Source organism: Hemiscyllium ocellatum, chromosome 2 (assembly GCF_020745735.1).
Source record: "Hemiscyllium ocellatum isolate sHemOce1 chromosome 2, sHemOce1.pat.X.cur, whole genome shotgun sequence".
Lineage (NCBI taxonomy): Eukaryota > Metazoa > Chordata > Chondrichthyes > Orectolobiformes > Hemiscylliidae > Hemiscyllium > Hemiscyllium ocellatum.
Genome location: NC_083402.1, coordinates 110,452,290 through 110,476,299, shown reverse-complemented (window position 1 = coordinate 110,476,299; position 24,010 = coordinate 110,452,290). Strand labels below are relative to the sequence as shown.

General features: G+C 39.1%; 1 protein-coding gene across 1 annotated transcript in view; it reads left to right on the top strand.

Moving 5' to 3' along the window:
* Positions 1 to 24,010, top strand: part of chrna8 (cholinergic receptor, nicotinic, alpha 8) — a 198,210-nt gene that overhangs the window by 116,740 nt on the left and 57,460 nt on the right. The window contains exon 6 of the mRNA XM_060845653.1: positions 5,240 to 5,407. Within this exon, the coding sequence (XP_060701636.1) occupies positions 5,240 to 5,407 (168 nt within the window). The remainder of the gene's footprint in view (positions 1 to 5,239; positions 5,408 to 24,010) is intronic.

Below are 24,010 nucleotides of genomic sequence, written 5' to 3'. Positions count from 1 at the left end.
TCTAAAATCTAAACAATAATTTATAATTTTTAGTGTGTATCTTGAACTTTTGAAATTACACTTTTCAAAAGAAAAGCTTGTGACTGCAGCAGCAAATATGTTACATTTGTGAAAAATACATGCGGCCTCATGAGTAACGCTACATCTTCAAACCCTTTGGAGGGAGAACATCTGATCCAGTTGCTGGATGTAATAAGGCTACTGGATATGAACTAATCGTCAGAAGGAAAATCTCTGAAGTCTGAAGAAGGGTCACTGAACGCAAAACGTTAACTTGGATTTTTCTCCACAGATTCTGCCAAACCTGCAGATTTTTTTCTATCAATTTCTGTTTTTATTTCCAATTTCCAGCATCCATTGTACTTCCATTTTCCACTGTAAAGCTTGTTGGTCCTTCAAAGCACATTTGATTAAGTCAGCTGTCAAATCATTGTCAGCAGTCCCAAAGTAAACAGTTATGTTTTGCCGCTGGGGATGTATTTCTCCTTGGTTCTGTCTACAGGGCCGGTAGACTGACTTGCCTTTCTCATTCTGTTTTCTGATTTCATTGCTACAAGCCGTGAGTTCTTAATGCAAGAAAGAAGTTTGAATCGTAGATAATTTCCTAGGGAACAAGAGAAATCTGTCAGCCATACGGCTCCAGGAAGAAATCCTGGATCCAGCAGCTATTGTGGAAGGTGATACATCAGCGTAAATAAGCATCTGCACAAAATGCACACAATATTTTTTGTCTGATTTTAAATTATAATTGCTCAAGATTTGACACTCTGCAGAGATGAATTGCCTTTGATTTGGGAGAATTGTGTGCACATTGAATTTGCATTAGTTGATAGATATTTTTGCACATTTAAAGCTTTTGTTAATAATTCCTGCATCTTTAAGGAATTTTTCGAAACAAAACTCACTCTTGTTAACTTAAGGAGCCAGATTGACTTTATTTCAGATACAAAATTTTACACAGTGAATATTCAGTTCTTAGATTGGCAAAATCACCTCCATTTAAACTTCAAGCTGTTACCACGTTAGGAGTGGAGAGAAGATGAAGTAATCTCTGACTTGGTCATAATAGTTTGAAAAGTAAAATACAAACTTTGCCAAGTAGAAGAAGTACAAAGGACAGCAAAAGGTGATAAAACAGATGGTCAGAGATAGAAGAAGGGAAAATTGCAAGGGATATCAAAATGAACATGAGAAAGAGTTGCAATAACTTCACGTAGGAGAGGGCAGTAAGAAGCAATAAGGACCAAATGACAACTGATGATAGAGACATTGTTAATAAATAATGAAATGGCAGTGCTGCTCAATAGTTATCTTGCATTAGTATTTACAGCAGGGGAAGCGATCAGTGTGATGCTTCACAAAATGTAAAAATGTATAAGAATCCTCATAAGACTATCAAAATGACTATCAAGATTTGACTAAATGACCGCACAAGGAAAACACACCAGGTTCTTTCATAAAATGTAAAAGATAATTCTATTTATTTTGATGCAGTTAACTTTGACATAAGAAAATAAGAAGCAGGAACAGAAACAGACAATTCAGTCCCTTGAGTCTGCTCTGCCATTTGATACAATCACGATGGTCTCATCGTGGCCTCAACTCCATTTACCTGATGAAGGGCTTTTTCCCAAAACATCAATTTTCCTGCTCCTGGGATGCTGCCTGACCTGTTGTGCTTTTCCAGCACCACTCTAATCTGGACTCCATTCACCTGCCCACTCTTCATAGCCCTCCAGACAGACCCCACCACCAGGGATATATTTCCTCTCCACCCCTACCAGCATTCAGGAGAGACCATTCCCTCCACGACTCCCTCGTCAGGTCCCCACCCCCCACCAATCCAACCTCCACTCCTAGCACCTTCCCCTGCAACCGCAACAAGTGCAAAACTTGCGCCCACACCTCTCCCTTCACCTCTCTCCAAGGCCCCAATGGATCCTTCTATATCTTTTGCAAATTCACCTGCACCTCCACACACATCATTTACTGTATCCGCTGCACCCAATGTGGTCTCCTCTACATTGGGGAGACAGGCCACCTACTTGTAGAACATTTCAGGGCACCTCTGGGACACCCGGACCAACCAACCCAACCGCTCTGTGGCTGAACACTTTAGCTCCCCCTCCCACTCCGCCAATGACATGCAGGTCCTTGGCCGCCTCCATCGCCAGATCCTGGCCACACAACGCCTGGAGGAAGAGCGCCTCATCTTCCACCTGGGAACCCTCCAACCACATGGGATGAATGTAGGTTTCTCCAGTTTCCTCATTTCCCCTCCCCCCACCTTATCTCAGTCCCAACCCTCGGATTCAGCACCACCCTCTTGATCTGCAATCTTCTTCCCAACCTCTCCAGCCTATCACCCACACCCTCTCCAGCCTATCACCCTCACCCTCACCTCTTTCCACCTATCGTATTCCCAGCACCCCTCCCCCAAATTCCCTCCCCCCTACCTTTTATCTCAGCCTGCTTGGCACACCAGCCTCATTCCTGAAGAAGGACTTATGCCTAAAACGTTGATTCTCCTGCTCCTCGGATGCTGCCTGGTCTGCTGTGTTTTTCCAGCACCACATTTTTCAACTCTTCATAACCCCTCAACCTTTAACTAATTAAAAATCTGTCTATCTCTTCCTTAAGTTTATTCAATGTCCCAGCATCCACCATATTCTTGAGTAGTGAATTCCACAGATTCACAACCCTTTGAGAGAAGTAATTTCTCTTCTTCTTAGTTTTAAATCTACTACCCCTTATCCTAAAACTGTCCTGTCATTTCTAAATTGTCCCACAAGTGCAAGTATCCTTTCTAAATCTGCTTTGCCAATCTCCTTCAGCAGCTTGTGTCTCAATAGATCTCCTCTCATTCTTCTAAACTGGGTCTAAACTGTTCAATCTCTCAATATAAGATAAGCCCCTCATATCTGGAATCAATCTAGAGATCCTCCTCCAATATAACACACCCCTCCTCGAGTAAGGAAACCAAAATTATATGCAATACTCTTGGTGCAATGGTAAAAGAAAGGATTTGTAATTGATCCAACTTGAACTGTTTTGAAATACATGTGTGTGTGTATACACACACACACACACACACACACACACACACACACACACACACACACACACACACACACACACACCCCTAAACAAAAGACAAAAAATTTAACAAAATATACAATGTGTGATAAAAGGATGCAGATAAAAAGAATTCTGAAAATCAGAAAGGCCTTTTTTTTCTTCAGTTATTCTGTTTTCTACTTGCGGTGGTGAGATGCCATTGCCTGTACAATGATAATCAAATTGAAGGTGGATGGCACTGCATCACACATGAAATTATCAAACAAAATTTGACAGCAAGAGACATGAGGAAATAATATGACAGGTCGAAATATAAGTTTTAAAAGGCATAGTAAATGAAGGGAGTGAGATAGACAAGCAGAGAGGGTTGAAGTTGAACATTCCTGATGTTAATACTTGGGTAACTGAAAACACAGCCCTCAGAGGTGAAGTGTAAAAATTGAGATTGTACAAGAATTGAAGTACCACAGAAATTATTGGAAGGTTTACAATTGAAGGAGATGGTGGAGACATGGTGAAGACTAAAAGCAGGGAAACCCTTCTTGGGACTGCGTGAGGAAAGCCTTCCAAGGAGTCATTTTGAAGTGCCACAGAAAGGGGTGGCTATGGACAATAATTGCAGCTGAACATTTCAAACTCTTCTGCTATGACATGTGAGATAATAATTGAAATCAGCTGTGAAGTGCCCTGTAACGATAATTTGTATGCCTCATAACCATCACCTTCTCAGTGCTCTGAAATATTTTAAGAACAGACCACGAATACTCAATATAACGAAGACACTTTTGCAGCAATTTGATTGTGAAATTCTCCTATCTTCCCACAATGCTACATGCCCAGAAAATGGAATCACACTGTCAGGGTGACTGAAACTAAGTTTAAATGGTCTCCAACATACCAAAGGTGGATTTTCTTTACATTTTTATTTTAAAATAATATGTTCTTTTCTGATGACTAATTACTGAATAGCATACAATTAAATACATTGTGATTATTCATCCTGTTAGCTAGACTGTAGGCATGCAGAAAAATATTCGTATCATTTTTATCTATTAAGACTAAGAACAGGAATGAAACAGGCTTTTGTCAGAAATATATGATGTACTAGATATAGCTGACAGTGATTATCATATGGTAGTCATACTCAGTTTAGAGGACAGTCATAAAGGCTGATGTAGTTTTATGAAACATCTAAGCCCTTCAACATCCAGGACTCAAATACTGTATTTGCTCCCAAGACTCCATTTATTTCATTCTCGTGTTCATACCAAATATGTTTTGTTTATTCTATCAGCAGCAAAGTCAATTGGAAGCCATTTTAGATTCAGGCTTCCATTTATTTTTAATACCATACTTGAATTCTTACATTAGAATGTTTCATTCTGCACAGTCTCTCAACATTTGGACCTTGGTTATTAGACAAGACAGCTGTTAAAAAACTAGGAAAAACAGAAGTTTGCCAACTTAGCCCACACAAACAAGCTGTAGGCTTTTAATCATAATTTTAGAATGTGTCCCAGGTGTAAGAAGGCATGGGCTGATGGTTCCCCATCTGTCTATTACATGTGGTATCAATACTTCAATGAATTACACATCTAACTCTTTGAGAATCATTGAGCGCTAAATTGAGCTCCAAACTTAAATTGACCAGCCTTTGGGGTACTTCAGATTAGTGCATTGCTGAACATTTCAAATTTAAATATATTTGTCTCTTTCAACAAAATTTTTAAAATGCTGGTTCAGCTCCATACAACTTCACATTTCCTTCATTGTTAGGATAAATGTGCAGCTGCAACCATAGGAATTTTAAACTTTTGCAGATTAGATTTTCCAGTCAACATCCTGAAATGAATATTGGCAATTGCAATAAATCACAAAGTCTCTGGTTTGCACAGAGATCGACTTGATGCTGTTCTTTCAAAATCAGACTTCAAATGACTCCTTGTGCCTTCTACATAATAAAATCTCCCAAAGACACTCAGAATTAAATGAACAGCAAACAGTTAGGCAAGCTAAATCAGCATGGTGCGTATAAGCACAATCAAAAGAGAGAGGTTTCAAAGAGACTTTTGAATTATTACAGGGAGGTGAAAAGGTGATAGTGACAGAAAATGTCAAGTTACTGTTGAAATGACTATTTTGATGTCTTTGAAAAATGTAGGTATTCTGAAGAGTACATGTTACATTGATGTCCGCTGGTTCCCCTTTGATGTCCAAAGATGTGATTTAAAATTTGGCTCATGGACACATGATGGTTGGTTAGTGGACCTGCAGATGTTGGAAGCTGACACTTCTACTTATTTGCCAAATGGAGAATGGGACCTTGTTGGTAAGTTTCATTCCAATGAATATTTTATTATTAAATAAACAATACAAATTCAGCAACATAAATTGAGGACAGAGGAAAGCAATATCTTTGTAACGCTTTGCCTCCATTATGTTGCTTTAACTAACTGTGATCATGCTGATATCTTCCAAATCCATGTCTGTTTTTTGCACAGCCATGTTAGAGTCTTTATTTTCTTGGGGGTCTGTCTCTGCTATAATACCATAGTGGCTGACGTATGAAATATAAATGATGTGCTCTGTAATTATGTAGGGTTTCCATCTTTACTGTGCATGATCTCTCTCAGCCTTTGGTGAGAAGGATGCACAATCATTCTGCATTGTCTTTCTGTTGTGTTACTGTAACTCCTTTTTGATTAAGACAAGCGTACCCCATTTAAAATGTAAATTGTGAATAACTAAGACACTTAACCTAGTTACAAGCCTGCCATTCCAATAATGAAATATTGATTCCTCAACTCTCCTTTCCTTCCATTAACCAATCCTCGACCAATGCCAATATATTAATCATTCATCTGTACTAACTCAAAGCCAAGTGCTGCAGATGCTGGAGAACTGAAATGGAAACTGAGAGCGCTGAAGAAACTCAAAAGGCCTAACAACTATGGAAAGTGAAAAACTGAGTTAATGTTTTGGATTCAATACAGCTGTTCCTCCAAATAAGGGTTGGGCTTGATTCTAATAATGGACACTGTTAGGTTAGGTTGAGGAGATCAATTGGTGAAATTAAGGGCTAAGTAGTAATCAAGCAGGGTGGAGGGTGGAGTTTGGAGGGTAGCGAGATTTGTCAGGTTGGTTTGTGGGTAGTTAGGTGGGCCCAAGATGAGGAGTTGTGTGGTAGAGACTAATCAGGTTGGATCACTGGGAGTGGAAGGGTAGAGGAGCTACTTGGTAGCAGGGACATTCAGAAGAAATAGGTCAGGTCAGTTGAATAGTTACCAAGGGGTCAAAGAAGCATTTTTCAGTACACATCTCCTTTCAAGCATTTCAGACCAGTCCAACATCTTTAATTTTAACTCGGAGTCGAAGACTTTTTCTGAGGGTCCAAGGGAACAGGGGAGTTGCTACTGGAAGTTTTAATCTTCTGGGCAATTCCTAGGCAGTCCATGCATCAGGAGTTCCATGGGTCCTAACATGACATCTTGAATCCAATGATTGGCTGCAGAAAACAAACTTCTGTGCTGGCTTTGGGCTGTAAGACCCTTTACAGGCATTGCTTCCATCTCCAAAGTGAATAGTAAACTTTTATAAGAAGCCAATCTATCATATTTTCATGAATACAGTTCTTTTTCTGAAGTAGATGTAGATTTAACTAAACAAACAATTGGTTGGTCAATGACTTCTATTTATCTAGAAGCATTTTCGAATATTATAACTTTGAATTTATTTCTTACTAAAACAATGAAGAATACTGCAGGGCACTTTCCTTAGTGTCCTGGTCAATATGTATTGTTCAACCTAATACTTATAAAGCTGATATTAAAGTTATTATAGATTACCTGGTTATATACTTTGGAGGTGTTTTGGTTCTAAAGTGTTTTAGGACAACTTGTCTTGCTAAAGGTGCTTTTTAAATGCAGGTTCTTGCTTCATTCACAACTAGAATGTTAAGGAGTGCAAAACTCTGAACGTCTTCCTTTCCACAAAGACAATTCCACAAATGACGATATCACTCAGACTGTGCAGTTCATACTACCTGGTGTACATTAAGAGAAACTTTGTTCATTCTTCTCCCATGGAATGAAATCACTTGTGTGAATCCTTTTTCATAATTTAAGAATCATCATTGTGACTCTTCTCTAGCCTTTGTTCAGTATGTGAATAATACAAAGATAGATGCTACAAATGCAGAATAGGTCCATCAGTCTCGAACAAACAGTATGACGGTTTGGTACACTTGGCACAGGAATAGACCCGTTTACAATTTTATTACAAAAGTTTTAGCCTCAATATTTAGTGAAACAGAAGTTAGGAGGCCTGAAGATATTGGGAAGGCAGTAGTACTGGACCTCCTGCAGCATTGTGATAGTTTGATACCACTCCCTGGCAATATTATTTCATTCAGCAATTTAAATAAGACAATGGTCTCTCACAACAGCTGTGGCCATTATGAATGCTTAATTTTAAAAGCACTTATATTAGAAAGGGACTATTAAAATACTTAGATTGATGGTTTTAAGATGTAATTAAAAGATTATCTATCTTTATTGTATTTAGTGAATGAGATGCTGATTTATTTTTTCAATTATTTTATGCATGATGGATGTTTTTGTATTTTAGTTTTTTTCAGTATCGTATGTTTTAAGCCTGGTGTTTTTTTTAGAAGTTCTCTTGTTCTGAATTCTTCTTTCAAGACAACCTGAGTGTTGCCTATTGTGAGTGGATGAGTGGGTAGGGAGGATACATGAGAAGCATGGAGGAGGACAAAAGTGAGGATTTGAGAACCTGATATTCATCATTAAAAAAACCAGACTGATGTCTCAGTATATAGAGTAAAGTGTTCAAACTTGCCATCTGTCCACCCCTGTGGCAATGTTGGGCTTTCCTGTGGAGGTGGGGAATCCAACTCCATCCTGATGTCGACTCCTTGAAAGAAAAATATAACTTTCAAAGGAGATTGGGCTGCCCTGTCGGGATGTTTCCCACTCAACCTTCTCACTTCCTCCACAAACATTTGTCCTGTTAAATACCTGTCCCTGTAGCTGTAAACATTTGAAGAGCAATGTTTTGAATATGACCACTAAAAATACAATTTAAGATTAGTTATGAAGAGGGTGAATCATTTTTTTATCAGTCTTTCCTGCTTCAACATAAGCTCGGTGTTTCAGTTATTGACGGGATTATTAATAGACTACAAGCCTCATTAACCACTGTCAAGAAATGATTGATATGCTGCATCCAGAAAATTTGCACATCCCCTGCAAGGATGTTCTAATTTAATAGTAGCACTTGGAAAATTTGGTATTAATTTGAAGTAATTTACTTTTCATTTTATATAGATCAAAGGGGAGGCTAAATTTGGATGAATGCATAAAATTTTGCACATCTATCTCCTAAAAGGATATCGATTCTTTCCAATATCAAAGGCTCAAACAAGCATAGATTTGTGGCTTAAGTGTTTAAGTTATGAGGAACTGCGTCAGAACAGTCTCTGTACAACTAGGTTCAAGACACGTGTAGTTTTGATTTGAATATAAGAATCAATTATTTATATGGCCATCAAATCCCAGGATATTCAATGTCTCTGTGACTTCTTTCCTCATGGATCTGAGAATGCATGTTTGTTACAACAATTATAATCACACCTTTCCAGGGATTGTCACCTTGCAATGGTGGAGAGGCTCAGTTTGTTTGATCCTGAGAGTGACGCTGTCAGGAGCTCTCAACTAGACAGGAGGAACTAGACAATGTGCAATCCAGAAAATATCTTCAAAGGTGATTCAGAAGATATTTGTGTGGAACCAATGGCTGTGACAGCGGATGATGGCCCCATCAGTAGGGAAATCCACAGTTGCAGAGGTTTCTTTGCCTCTGGAACTGTACCTACATCTTAGCAAGGACCATGTGTCCCATTTAACCCATTTCCCCCCTCTGTCCCTCCAGTCTATACACATGACACACATCCTGCTGTGATTTGGAGAAATGATGAGGACAGAGTTGAGAGATCTAGAAGTCTCTATCTTCAGAGCAGCACGTAGGACTGTGGAGTTTGAATCAGTCATTTGACTCTTGAAATGGAACAGGGGAGCATTTCGGAAGTTTCCTTCCTGACGAGCAACCTTCTTTAGGTCTGCCCTGTTCACCCTGCATGGGGCACGGAATAGAAGAGGTGCCTTAAAAATAATCTGTTCTGTCACCATTCTGGCTGAAAAACTGCACCTAGTGGGCTTAGCTATCTGTTGTCTGAAAATTAAACTCAACCTCTCAACCTGGAACGTGTGAACTCTATATAGCGGACAGCTAGAACTGACAACCGGAAGCGGCAGATACAAATCACTATAAATGCCGGAGGAAACATCACAGAAGTGCTTCACAGGAGGCTCTCAAGCACTGAGGATGTCACCTAGACAGGGGACGAAACGTCTGCAACACAAATTACCAGCTCGGCGAACAGAACCACAACAATGTATGAACTCTCCTGGAAAAGTGAGAAAGGAAGCTGAGAAAGGAATGCCAGGGATCCTGAGACCAGGGTATAATTCCACCTCCCTAGGAATACATGTATGATGGTAGTCTAAGATTGGGCTGATCAACCACACAAGGACCCACAGAACCCATAACCACTGACATGGTAATCATACTCATTAGTGAGCATTGCCAATGGCAACAAATTATTTTTTGTTCTTGCCTTTTCTTCTGGCCGATGCAACAATGATGTGCATTTCTAAGAGTCAAGTGAAACCACAATGTGATTGGACAAAGACATTACAAATTTATGAATGGGAAACATCCTTAATGAAACATCTTCATCATGTTACAGCAATAACCCTGGAGGCTTGATACCCTACTGGCCTATTGTTCTTAGACAAAAAAGGGAGGTCTCCTTGAACTGCAGTGGCAATTTCAATTAGAATAGATAGTGATGCAGTTATAAAATGGACCAGTAATTCTCTTAGCTAATGATCTGGGGTCCTGGAAACTGGTAGCATTTAAAATAAATTATTAAAATATCGAATACGGGCTAGTCTTCATAATGGTGACCACGAAACTGTCTTCAGATGTCCTTTAAAAGAATCCATCTGCTACACAAATGTCCTTTAAGGAAAGAGATCCATCATCCTTACCTATATCTGGCTATATCAGATGCATTATAATGTAGATAACTCTCAACTGCCCTCAGAAATAGTGCAGTATGCCACTTAGCTTCAGAGTAGTTCGGGATGTCCAGCATTTCTTGGCCTTGCCGGTGATACTGACACCCTGTGGAGAATGGATCTGGAAACAGGCAGCTCAACCATCTTAAGCAACACAATTTCCTGTGAGCTACCAGCACCTATGTAAAACAGGAGCACATATCTTCAAAGAAAGTCATAATCCCTCTGACATACTTCACTGAAAGAGTGTGACCTTTGATCTTGAGGCAATGATGGGTCTAAGGGCTACTGTCTGGTTTACAGGAGCCTCCCTGGGGAATAGTTTGCTTGTGGGAGTCAGGATAGTAAGGGAGGTATTAGTTTCCCAACACACTCATGAACTCCACATGTGCAAATATCTAAAACCTGGGAGGAATCAGTGTTGGCAATGCCAACCAAAGGCGATTCAGTGGATTTGTCAGAGCAGTGAGGCTGCGGATAGTTCTTCATCTCTCTCAACAACATTGGCCAACACTGCATTCTCTTCCTCTCTCAGTGATGTGCTCACCTTCAACATGTTATTGAGCAAACCATCAGCACTGCTTATCACAATCACTTCCTGCTTCAATCACAGTCGCATGTTCTTTTGTTCCATTCACACATCATTCCCTTCTTACAATCTAATGTCAGAATAATCCCCAACCTCTCCAAGGACTCCTTATTTCACATTCCAAATGCTTGGCTTCACTTTCACCACCAATATATCCTGCTTCTACCTTGCTGTCTTTTGCAGTAAGCCTAAACTTTTCACATCTTTACTAGCCTTTCATTACTTATTTCTTACTCTCCAACCTGCAGGATGAGACCTGACATTATATTCCATGGGAGGAGGGGTATGTGAGACAAAGCAAGAACAGTAAGAGTGCCAGACAAAATGACCTGGCACAAAATGAAGTATGCCTAAGATATTAATTTATCATGTGGTTTGATAAAATGCTGAGTTTGGCAAGACTGGTCAAGGAGAAGGTGAATCAAAAAATGTCTTTAGGTTTAGACTTTGAAGTAATGCTATTTATTATGTGTTAATACTAAAGACTGCACTACATGGTAATCACAGGTATCCGAGGCTCAGACTCTATATTGGGTAATGACTCTGTCCACACAATTATACTCAGTAGTGTACAACTGTTTGACATCATCACAATGTTACTACAGGATCGTAAAGCCTTTACACAGCAGGCAAAATCATTGGGTATCAGACAAGGCAAGGCTAACAGCATCTCTGATCATCTGAATTCTGACTATTGTCACCTGCTCATTTCCTGCAGCTTAACCAAGCACGCGTTTGTTTTCTCTTCACTCTATATCACTTTCAGCAGAGGAAGTTTCCCTGGGTATGCATTGTCCTGTGCTCCATCCCTGACAAGAACTCGTTTTGACATTGTCATACTGCATGGGTTCAACAGTGAACTAAAGAGGTCTGCACATCGTGTCGCAAACAACACAGGCTGGCTGATACTGGTAACAGGTAATATGCAAGAGACAACTCACAGCAAGATGAGGTGGTTCTGTCCCAGCTTGGCTAAGTAGTACAAGAATGAGGAAGTCTGGTCTTAGATTAAGGGAGATGCATTGTTTGCTTCCCATCATCGCAGCTGTTCTAAACCCTAGCACAAGAACACAGAACGGTCTAGGTCTCACCACCATGTCTGTGTTGACCACAATGCTAAACTAATCCCATTGCCTACACATTGTGTGTACCTCTCTGCCTGTTTATGCGTCTGTCTGAATTCATCTTTAATGTTGCTGTCATATCTGCTTCTACCCCCCCTCTGCCCTGGCAAATGCATTCCAGGCACTTGCAACCCTCTGTGTTAAAAAAAGTTTATCTTAAACCTTTCACACGTCACCTTAAACCTATGACCCTGAGTAAACTATGCCACTATTTGCACCTCTCATCATTTTATATATTTCTATCACATTGCTCTCAGCCTTCGATGCTCTGGTGAAAACAATCCAAGTTTTTTCAATCTCTCCTTATAACTAGCATACCCCAATCCAGACAACATCCTGGTAAACCTCTTTTCCAATCTATCCGAAGCCACCACATCATTCCTACAGTATGGTGACCAGAATTGCGCATAATACATCAAACGTAGCCTTCCTAAAGTCTTATCTGTAACATGATGTGCCAAAGTTTATACTCAGCACGCCAACTGATGAAGGTCATGCCATATGCCTTTTTTACACTTTATCCATTAGTACTGCCACTTTCAAGGAGCTATGGACTTGTACTGCAAGATCTCTCTGCATATCAGTGCTCCTAAGAGTCCTGTTATTTACTGTATACTTTCCATTTGCATTTGACCTCCCAAGATATATCATTCACATTTTTCTGGATTAAAATCCATCTGCTGTTTCTTCGTCCAACTTTTCAACTTCTGTGTCCTTTGGTAGTCTTCCTCACTACCTGCAACTCCTCCAATTTTCATGTCACCTGCAAATGTATTAATCAGACCACCAATACTTTCATCCAAATCATTACATATGTATACAAAAACAAACAGCAGCGGTCACAGCACTGATTTTTACAGGGCATCACTGATTACAGACCTCGAGTTGGAGAAAGGCCCTCCAGAAGTACCCTCTGTCTTCTGTGATCAAGCCACTTTTGTATCCAACTTACCAACTTAACATATTGCATGTGACTTTATCTTTTGGATCAGCTGAACACAAAGAGGTTTTGTCAAATACTTTAGGAAAGTCCATGTAGACAATGCCCACTCACCTACCCTAGTCAATCATCTTCATCATTTCCTCAAGAAACTCAATCAAGTTTGGCAAGACAAGATCTCCACTACATAAAGCCATGCTGACTATCCCTAATAAATCCATTCTTCTCCAAATGCAAGAATATCTTCAATAATTTCCCTATCACTAATGTAAGGCTCACCAGTTTATAATTTCCTGGATTATCCCTGTTGTCCTTCATAAACAAAGGAACAACATCAGTTATTCTCTAGTCTCCTGGGACCTCACCTGTGGTGAAGGAGGATGCAGAAACCTTACTCAAGGTTCCAGCGATCTCTTCCTTTGCCTCTTTTCATGTCCTGGCATATATAAATCGACCTGGGGACTTAACTGCTGTTTTGTTTTTCAAGAACCCAACACCATTCCCTTCATAATATCGACATGTCCAGGAAAACGAGGTTCCCCCTGCCTAATCTTACCATCATCCATATCCCTGTCTTTGGTGAATACTAGGCAAAGTACTCATTAAAGACCTCACCCAATTCCTCTGGATACACAAATCAAATCCCTCCTTTATCCTTGAATGGACCAGTCCTTTCTCTAGCTCCTATCAGCAAATTACTGCAGATGCTGGAATCTCTACTGAAAACAAAAAATGCTAGAAATCACAGCGGATCAGGCAGCTTCCATGGAGAGAGAGCATGGTAATGTTTCTGGTCTAGGTGATTCTTTATCTGAGCTGACATGAAGTGTGGAGGGAGCAGCATTCATGCTATAGTTGGTGGGGCGGGGGGGGGGGGAGGTGGAGCGGTAGTGGAGAAAGGATGTTGATAGGGCAGATAAAGTGATCAGAATGTGAGAATGGCAGAACAATGGAGTGTGTGCCAGACTGGAAAGAACTGACAGTCATCACTGAGGGGGTTGGGCTGGTGTATATGGCAGCAGGAGAGAGAGGACGTGGTGACAGAGAATGTAAAAAGCAAAGCTTAAAAAGAAAGAAAGGAATGGGTTCACAATTTGAAGGTATGGAACTCAATATTAAGTCGTAAAGTTGGTTGTAAAGTGTCTAGTCTGAAGATGAGATTTTGTTTGTGCTATGAGTCACTGGAGCATTGCATCATGTTGAGGACAGCCAAGTGAGCATGAGAGCAGGACACTGCTAAAATGACTGGCTGTGGTAAGGTTCCGCAAAGCGATCACCTGATCTGCATTTGGCTATTCCAATGTTGCTACTTTGTCGCTCCTAATATATTTGTATAAAATGCCTTGGGAATTCCCCTTGATCCTACTTGCCATGGACATTTTTTATACCCCCTTCTAGCCCTCCTAATTTCTTGTTTAAGTCCTTTTCAGCTTGCTTTATACTCCTCAAGAGCTTCATTTGATTTCAGTTTCCAAAATGTTGCATATGTTTCCTTTTTATTTTTGACTAACTTTGAAATGTCTCTTGTCATCAAGGTTCCTGAACCTTGCCATCTTATCTTTCATCCCCCATAAGAACATGCTGTTTCAGAATTCTGATCAATTGGTCTTTAAAATATTCCCACATGTCAGATGTGGATTTACTTTCAAACAGGCACCCATGCACACCTCCTCCACCCCCCCCCCCCCCCCCAATCCCATCCAATTTCTCCAACTCCTGACTAATACTGTTGTAGATAGCCTTCCCCCAAAGACCGGTCTTATCCTAATCCATGCTATCTGAAAACTTACAGAATTATGATCACTGATCCCAAAATGCGTCCCCACTGAAACTGCAATCACCTGACCAGGCTCATTCCCCAATAGAAGATATAGTACGCTCTCTGAAACAGTTTGCTCAATACTTACTCACTAGCAATAATTGTTCTAAGTTCCTCTGCACTACCTGTTACTATTGGGATGGTACTAGTGTCCTCCATCATGAAAACTGAAGCAAAGTATTGATTTAGTGACTCTGCCATTTATGTGTTCCCACAATTAATTCCAAAGGGACTAAAACTAACTTTAACTACTCTCCTCCTTTTTAGATACTTACAGAAGCTTTTGCTAGTTTTCTTTCATAATTTGCCTTTGGGAAACTTTTAAAGAGCAATAATCTTCCAGCCTGACACTTGCTTTTGTAATGAGTTATGCTTTAGTTTTTGCCTTTATATTACTTTAACTTCCATGCTTAGCTATGGATGTTTCTCGCTCTCATAACCTTCCTTCCTTTCTGTTTTGGCAGAATATTCACAGAGCACTTTGATACTTTTGGGAAATGCTGATGAATTAATTTGATAATAGTAGCAGGAAGAAGAATTGTGTGTTAATATTGCAGCATGATTAAGGCAGAGTTGGACACTTTCACAGCCTGTCACAAACCCTTTTCAAAAATAAAACGTTGCTGCTGTTGGCATGTTTGGTCCCTGGAGTTAGACACAGGCAAAATGAAAGTGTTTTATGTAAAGTGCTAAATGTGGACGACAGAAAATATGCATGACTAAAGATAGCTGTCAAGAGGATATTATAATGCCTGCAGTTAATTCTGATAGAGACTGACAGCATCCAGCCAGCTGTTCATCTGCAGACAATTTTTCTATCACAACATTTTAAAACTATCTGAAAATGATGGAGAATCCCCAATTTGATGGGACTTGGATTTTTATGATTGCTGAATATAACTTAAATCCCTGCTCAGGAATATTCTCTATATTCAAAATAAAAAAACATCATTTAAACTCAAACTGAATCCATTCTTAGGACTAAATTGTGCTACTACCGTGAAGCAATGCCATTATTCATTGCTGTACCAGTTTTTCACACATCCAGACAAGAATTAAAATACTTTTATCAAAAAATGCATGGGATTAACTTTTACATGGATAATGTTTTGGAACAGTCAAAAGACATCCTTGACCGTTGCTTCATTATCAGAAAGTTACCACTTGAGAGCCTTTTCCCACCAACTTTGCCCTCAATAGTAATGCAAACGAACCAAATGTATTTTAACATCACATGTTGACATGGCCAGCCATCTTTTGATGTGCTCTTATATGTTTTTATTAAGTAATTTTGCAACAGGCCAAATTTGGTTTCAGTGGCTTGATGTAAGTAACAAAAATTGAATCTTTTTTGCTAAACATTGTGGGTCGATGTTGAAGGTAGAGTTTCACACCAGATTGACCCTTACTAAATGGTACATGATTTTCCCTAAAGGCAGTAGCAGTCAAGTTGTTAGTTTTTAAAGTTATAGCAGTTTGCTTAAAGGGGAAAAAAAATGTTCTGGTTTAATGCTCTTATAACCATTAAATGTTTCAAACATCTTACAACCAATGAAATACCATATAAACCTGTGTAAAAGTGGAGATTTTGAGACCCAATTTTTCAGCAAGAAGTTTGTGATTCAATCTTTACATAGGTACATGGTTTTTGACAAGTTGTGTTGCATGCTTGGTTTGATCTAAAGATAATTTAATTATAATGGAATATATTAACAACAATAAATATTTCATATTAATTTTCTAACATTTATTTTATAATATGAACCATAATGAATTAGTTATGACATTTCACATTGAAAGCCTTTGAAATCATTTGATCACATGGAGTCATAGAGTCATACAGCATGAAAACAGACCCTTCGGTCCAACTTGTCCATACTGACCAGGTTTACCAAACTAAACTAGTTCAATTTGCCTGTGTTTGGCCCATATCCCTTTAAACTTTTCCTATTCATATACCTGGCCAAATGTCTTTTAAATGTTGTAACTGTACCTGCCTCTGCCGCTCCATCTGGCAGTTCATTGCATAAGCACACCACCTTCTGCATGAAAAGTTGACCCTCATGTCCTTTCTAAATCTTTCTGCTCTCACCATAAACATATGCCTCCTAGTTCTGAACTCCCCTAAGGGAAAAAATATATATTTGCCTTTCTATACCTCCATGATTTTATAAACTTCCATAAGGTGACTCCTCAACTTTCTATGCTCTAGAGAAAAATCCCATGTGATCCATCCTCCATAAAACTCAAACTCTACAGTCCCTGCAACATCCTTATATATCTTTTCTGTACCCTGTCAATTTAATAACACCCTTCCTGTAGCAGGGCAACCGGAATTGTATGCAGTACTTCAAAAATAGCCTCACCAATACCCTGTACAGCCTTAATATGGAGTTGCAATTTCTACACTCAATTCTCTCACTAATGAAGGAAAGTATGCCAAACATATTTTTCTTATCACCACACAGTCTACCTACACTTTCAAGGAATTATGTAATAGAACCTCCTAAGCCTTTCTGTTTGACAACATTCCTCAGGGCCTTACCATTAACATCTGAAACATCAAATGGTTTAACACAATAGCCTGATTGTAAATTACCATCGTTTGATCTATCTGGACTTATTTAATTGAAGAATGCTCTTAAGATTGGCAGGAATAACTACAATGCTGGTGTTGGTCAATTTCACAAGACAGATTGTGTTGTTAATAAGGCAGAAGTTGAATAGATCCCAGGAGACCAAACGTCTTTTGTTGTATTCTTACCCATTTCAAATTGCACACATTTTTGATTAATTTCTTGCAACCATGCTGATTCATTTGGCCTTTTTTGTCAATATGGATGGCATCTCTTTCTGGAATTTTGTTTGGAGAAAGTTATATGCTTGAGTATCCACATTTGTTATTTTGTGTAATCCACCAAACAAAGTGCAAGTGCTGTGAAGCACACCTTCTTGGCTAACCTCCTTTACAGTTATGTTTCTTCATCAATCTTCATACTGGCCCTACACACTGGAGTGATCAAGTTTATTGATGTTTTATCTACCATTCAAATGCAGGCTAATCAACATGTGTTCTTCTCAATATTGAATAACAAAATAGTTACATTTTATTAATTTAACAGTGGGTTCCAGTGGCACATAAGTGAAAGCTTGTGTTTTTGATGGAGTTCTAAATTGCACCTTCTCATGAATTTTGTTTCTCAGTTGGCATTGGCCTTCAATTCTAGAATGTCATCTTTCTTCTCTGAAGGCATTGAGTCATATTGCTTCATGGATGATAATTGAAGCATTTTGCTAATGCTCACTAATTCAATCTGCTGCATTTTTCTCCAGGTTAGGCCACTTGCTCAGTATTTGGCAATTTTTCTTATTTTTTTAGACATGTTTCCTAAATCTCTATCTATTTCCTTGAAAATATTAATTCTTGCTGCTGCACAGCTATTAGTTCTCTTCGCAAATGTCATAACTTTTGGTTTAAACTGAGTTGCATACTTGCTCTTTCTCGAAGGCATCATGATGAGTGAAGGAGTACTCATTTGTCTTGTGGATTTGCTGGGAAATTGCCACCAGAATTGGGGTGGCAAAACCTAAAACTTCATGTTTGTACCTTCACATTAATGCATTATAGAAATCACTGGTAAATAGTAATCACAATGAAATTTTATCCTAAACTCTATAAGGATCAACTTTTACATGAGATTTGTGAAAAGAAAATCATGTTTTTAGGTCAAAAGTTTGGCAATGTTTATATGTTGTTTGCTATTTAAATGAGTAAATACGGTAATTGTGTTGTAATTATTGCAATGTAGGAAACATTAGCCACTCTCTCAGTTCATGACTTTTGCACTTGATTTCATCAGTACACCAGTGCTGTACTTTATATTTGTGCTCATCACGTGAAGGGGTCTTGAACTCAGAGACCTCTGATTCAAAAGCCATACTTCTACTAAATGTTTCATCAATAAATATGATCATTGAATCACTTATTTGGGTTTACAACCTGATATCACATATGTTGCTGCAATCATAATCCAAACATTTTATACTTTGAAATTGCTGTTTGTCAATTGCTGGAGAGCTATGGCAGTTAAGTGAGATTTTTCGTTGTGCCATTGTAGTGTTGTAGACCAGTGGCCACGTAAGAGGGAAACAAAGGCACTAGCTTTCATCACTTGATTGAAATTACTTAAAACTAGATTGGAAAAGGGTGAGGGGAGAGGGGACAGGGGAAGTGGTAGGGAGAGGTTGGTCAATTTTAAAAACATTTTCTGACGAAAAATTTGACACCTGTATAATTAGGGAGCATACTTCCTCTGACAAGTAAAATAAAACTAAGATATATGGATGCTGAAGTTCTGAAACAAAAATAGAAATTGTTGGAGAAACTCAGATTGTTTGGCAGTATCTGTGATGAGAAAGTAGAGTTAATGGTTGAATCCAGTGACCCTTCTTTCGAGCTGATAGTATCTAGGAAAGGGTAATATACATTGCTGAGGTCAGGTATGAGTTAGGATGCCACGAGGAATTAGCAGATAGGTGGAGATAAAGCTCAGAGATAGACGGTTAGGCAGACACAGGGAAACCATACTTAGTAAGCCAGGGTGAAATAAAAGCTGATAACAGGACCAATGAGTAAGTAAAAATAGGTTGACTATGCTGAAAGCATCCCATGTCAGACAAATATCTGGATGTAAGACTGTAATGGTGGCCATAAAACTATTGTATTTTTATAAAAGCTCATCTGATTCGCTAATGTCCTTGAGATAAAGTATCTGCCATCCTTACCTGGTCTGGCCTATATGTGACTATAGACCCACAACAATGTGGCTGACTCTTAACTGCCCTCTGGGCAATTAGGAATGGGTAATAGATGCTGGCTTAGCCAGTGAATGAATTAAAAGAAAAACACAATATGGTCTCCTCTACACTGGGGAGGTGAAATGCAGACTGTGTTACGATCACCCATGTTCTGTCCATAAATACGACCCAGAGCTTCCAGCTGCCTGCCACTTCAACACAATTCTCTAACTAACATGTCTGTCCTGGGCTTGTTGTAGTGCTCTAGCAAGGCTCTGCAAAGCTAGAAGAACTGCATCTCAATTTTTATTTGCAGATCCTGCAACCTCAGGACTCAATATTGAATTTGATCATTTTAGAGCCTGAACATCTCTGTCAATGTCCTTTCTCTACCTCCACACCTCAGTCCCTATCATGACATTGGCTGCTTTCCACACAGTCAACCCTACTGATGGGCTCCATTATCAGCTTTTCTTTCTCGCTGGCCTAATATTGTAGTTCCCTTTGTCTGCCTAACTATCCTTCTGTCTCTCTGGTCTTTGTTTCCACTTATCTGCCTACCCCCCCCCCCCCATCCCTCTGCATCTATACAGCGTTTTCCTAACTCCTATCAGTTCTGAAGACGGGTCACTGGACTCAAAACGTTAACTCTGTTTTCTCTTCACAGATGCTGCCAAACCTGTTGAGTTTCTGTTGTAATATCTGTTTTAGCTTCTGTGACAAGCACCATCCTGAAACTGTGGTCATGGTTATTTCTTACTCCTTGCTTGCAAAATTGACCTGTGATAAAATTGTTCAGCATTAAGAAACAAGATTATACTTTGCAAAATTTGCCATGATACTCAAGAAATGGTGCCAGAAAATGATACCCTGGCGGTTTTGATACCTATCAGATCTAATACTTCAACACAAATAGTGACTTGATATTGAATATTGATGAAAAGAGAGACATATCGCCAAGTGTCTACATCTTCCACTTGTCAGATGAATTATGATTTATACCAGAGCACCTCTTTCTGCCTTGTAGTGTTTTAATTGTTTGAAATTTGCCATTCTTGAATTTGTCCTGACAAGTGACAGCTTTGTTACTATGCCACTCTTTCTAGCAACATTGAATTTCAACTAATGTTTGCCAAACTTAAATTTAGCATAGAAAAAGCAGTATATGTATAAGAAATGAGGTAAAGCAAATGGCAAAATGATATGGTCTTTTATCCCTAAAGGGAATTTGCTACAATTGGGATGTAGCCTATGTGGAAAGATTAATGGTGCTATAAAGTACCATTGGACCAATTGAGAGTTTTCTGGCTGTCTGCATCCTCTATGTATTAGAAGTACATTTCCCTAATCCTGTCTTCTCAGTTTCTGTGGTTCGCTGATACAAAATGCTTCTTTTGACAATTCAGTCAGAATGTTATAAATAAAAATGTTCTTCTCTGATGACCAAATTACCTAATATCAGTTGTCAACAAAAAGGAACACATCAACAGATCTTGTCAAGCCTCTTATTTGTCCTCTGGCGTACATAACTTGAATATTGCTTAAAAAAAAGTTTATTGCAGCTTTTCTTCTTGCATTCAAGACAATTTACAGTAATAACCAATCTAAAGAGAAAAAGCGCTTTTGTACAACATGGGAATGATACTAATTGTCAAAAGGGCAATGATTGGTGTTGCTTTTGGAAATATATCAGTTATATGATGACTGATGGTTAACTGCCAAGGAGAATCTCTTGAGGAATAAGCCAGATGATAGCTGTTGCCTATTTTGTTCATTTGAATAGCTACAGTCATATGTGTATTGATATGTGGTTTCCGTTAAGTGCAAACGTACCATACAGCAAGCTACACTAACAATCTTAAATTGATTGTCACATCGTTTTTACCATGATCAGAATTATTTTGCAAGTATAATCCCATCACATGTATTGTTAGACACTATGCTTAAGAGAATTGAGGCATGGGTTGGTAGGGCACCATTAGTTCTTGGAAATAGTTGCGATCAGCAATTTCTATTGCAATGCCTCTATACTTGCCTGCTTGCAAAATTATCAATGTTCTTGTTGAACAATTTTTGAATGACCCTCAGGTCCAGCCACATATTAAACTTGGCACAAAATATGTCCTGCTTTCCCCAAAAAACTGCATTATAAATTTGAAACTAAATGAAAAAATTTAAATTTACTGTGAAAGCCTAATGAACTATTCAATAAGGGAAATGTACCATCTTTTTGCTACAGTGTTGGGTGAAATCTACGTGTTGCACTAGGGTGCAGAGGCATTCTTTGCTTTATGTGTAATGTTTCCATAAACATAGCAAAGGATTAACATTAAGAGAACATTTCCATAACTGAATTGTAATTGCCTCCTTTTACTGTGATGTATGATTTCCTCTGTTGCAGTGAATCAGCACTAACTTACAGTCATACAGAGAAAAATGAAATAAGAGCTTATATATTACATCAGGGATCCAGTGAGCAGTGGAAGACATCTTACATGATAATGTCCCCAGTCTCAGCCATTCCATTATGGGACAGCATTGAGTAGAACATAGATTCTTCCTCACAATCAAAAGAAAGTCCGAGATCAATTCACTGCACTCATGTTCAAATGTAGTGATAGAGCAATTGCTTTTTACTGCATCATCTCAGTACATGGGATAAAGAAACGAGTGGGTAAAGGAAGCCTGGCCTCTGGATTATTGAAGAGAGCAGTGTTCATCGGTACATAGTAGAGCTCCTGACACATTGACCTTAATTGGGAATTGCCTAGGAAGTTTGGATTCCCAGTAGGAATTCCCCTGCTCCCAGTACAATCCATAAAAGGTTTCAACTCTTACTCAGAGTTAGATCTTTCAGACAGTCACACTATACATAACTGGGTAGTTAGTCTGCAGACAAGTTGAAACCATGTCTAACTCCTGGGTAAGTACACAACTGACACACCATGTCCTTCATATTGTGCCACTGACTACCCAGACCCTGGCAAACTGCTAACTATTCACCTGCATCTTGATTACCCTTCTCATTGTGGAACTACCACCTCTCGTCCTCATCCCCCACCCACCCCTACTTCCCTTGCCTGACTTAACTATACTGCCAAACACCCAACTACTCCCAGCTGGTGAATGGAACTTGGTGCGAGTCAGAATATAAACAGCAGGTTCTTGGATATAAAGTTTATAGATATTTTGGTGGTTTCTGTGGTTGGCAGGTGATCCACTACAGCAGTTTCATGGTTGGGCACCAAGTTAAAAATTTACTTCTCAAACATTAAAAATCACACTTGGATTGCCACTCGCCTGTGATTTTCCTCCTTTAGGTGTACTGAGTTCTGCATTTCTAACAGGGAATTTTGATCATGGTATGTAAGTGAGGGGTTAAAGTTCAAAGTGATTAAGACACTAGTTAAGAATGTTACCAGGTTGCAAGTTCAGCATATTACAGTGGTACCAGGTAAGTGATGAAGTGCTTGGGGTAGGTCTGGGAGGATGGGAGTAGGTGAATCAAGGCTGGCGGTGATAGGAGTGGTGGGGTGGAAATGGGACCTGGCAGATCAAGCTTTGTGTGGGAGGAGGGTGTCATGGGTGGGGTGGGATATAGTCATGAAGTGAAAAGTGTGGCACTAGAAAGGCCTGGCAGGTCAGGCAGCATCCAAGGAGCAGGAGAGTTGATGTTTCAGACATAAGCCCTTCATCAGGAAAGATGGAGTCATGCTTGGTTGAGCATGGTGATTATCAAGGGTTTTGAGGGATGTCATAGAGGGGTGTATGTAAGGGAAGGTGGTGTGCGGTTGCAGATTTCAGCTGAATAATTACCCAGGGACTCAGTAGATTTTTAATCATTTACATTTTCTTGAGTAACAGTTAATTTGATAAATTTGCTAATTTTATTGGATTCTTTCAGAGGGTTTTGGATGCAGGGGAATTGATAATCAGAATCTCCATTTTCCCAGGTAATTCGCACAGTTTGTGGCACCTGAGATTCTACATGGTCCCAATGCCCAACCCCACCACGCTGTTGCTCAATCAACTATCTGGCTAGTAATTATTTGGATCAATGTTTTAACAATCACTATTAATTATTTCAATTAAATTTAATTTCAGTGCTGGACTTCTAATTACAAAACAGCACCAAATAACTGCAGCTTTATTCATTTGTCCTCTCACTTTTAAAGATTTCTTGTTTTGTTACTGCTTTTAAACCAATCTCTCAAACATTGCTGATTACAGATTGCCATTATGAAGGCCAACAATAAGGATGAATTGATTTTTTTTTCTGATTTAATTATGGAAGGTAAACTTGTCAACAGACCAAAAGAGCCCGTCAATAGGGAAATTCATCTCAAATTTGTTTTTAATTGCCATTATGTGTGAAATATCTCCAAATCCAGAGAGAAATGTTTTCTGTCTCTTAGAAAAATATCTGATTTGACACAAATCTTAATCACCTCAAAAAGCGAACTGCATCTGATCAGATGATTTAAGGAGACTTGCATCTCTAGG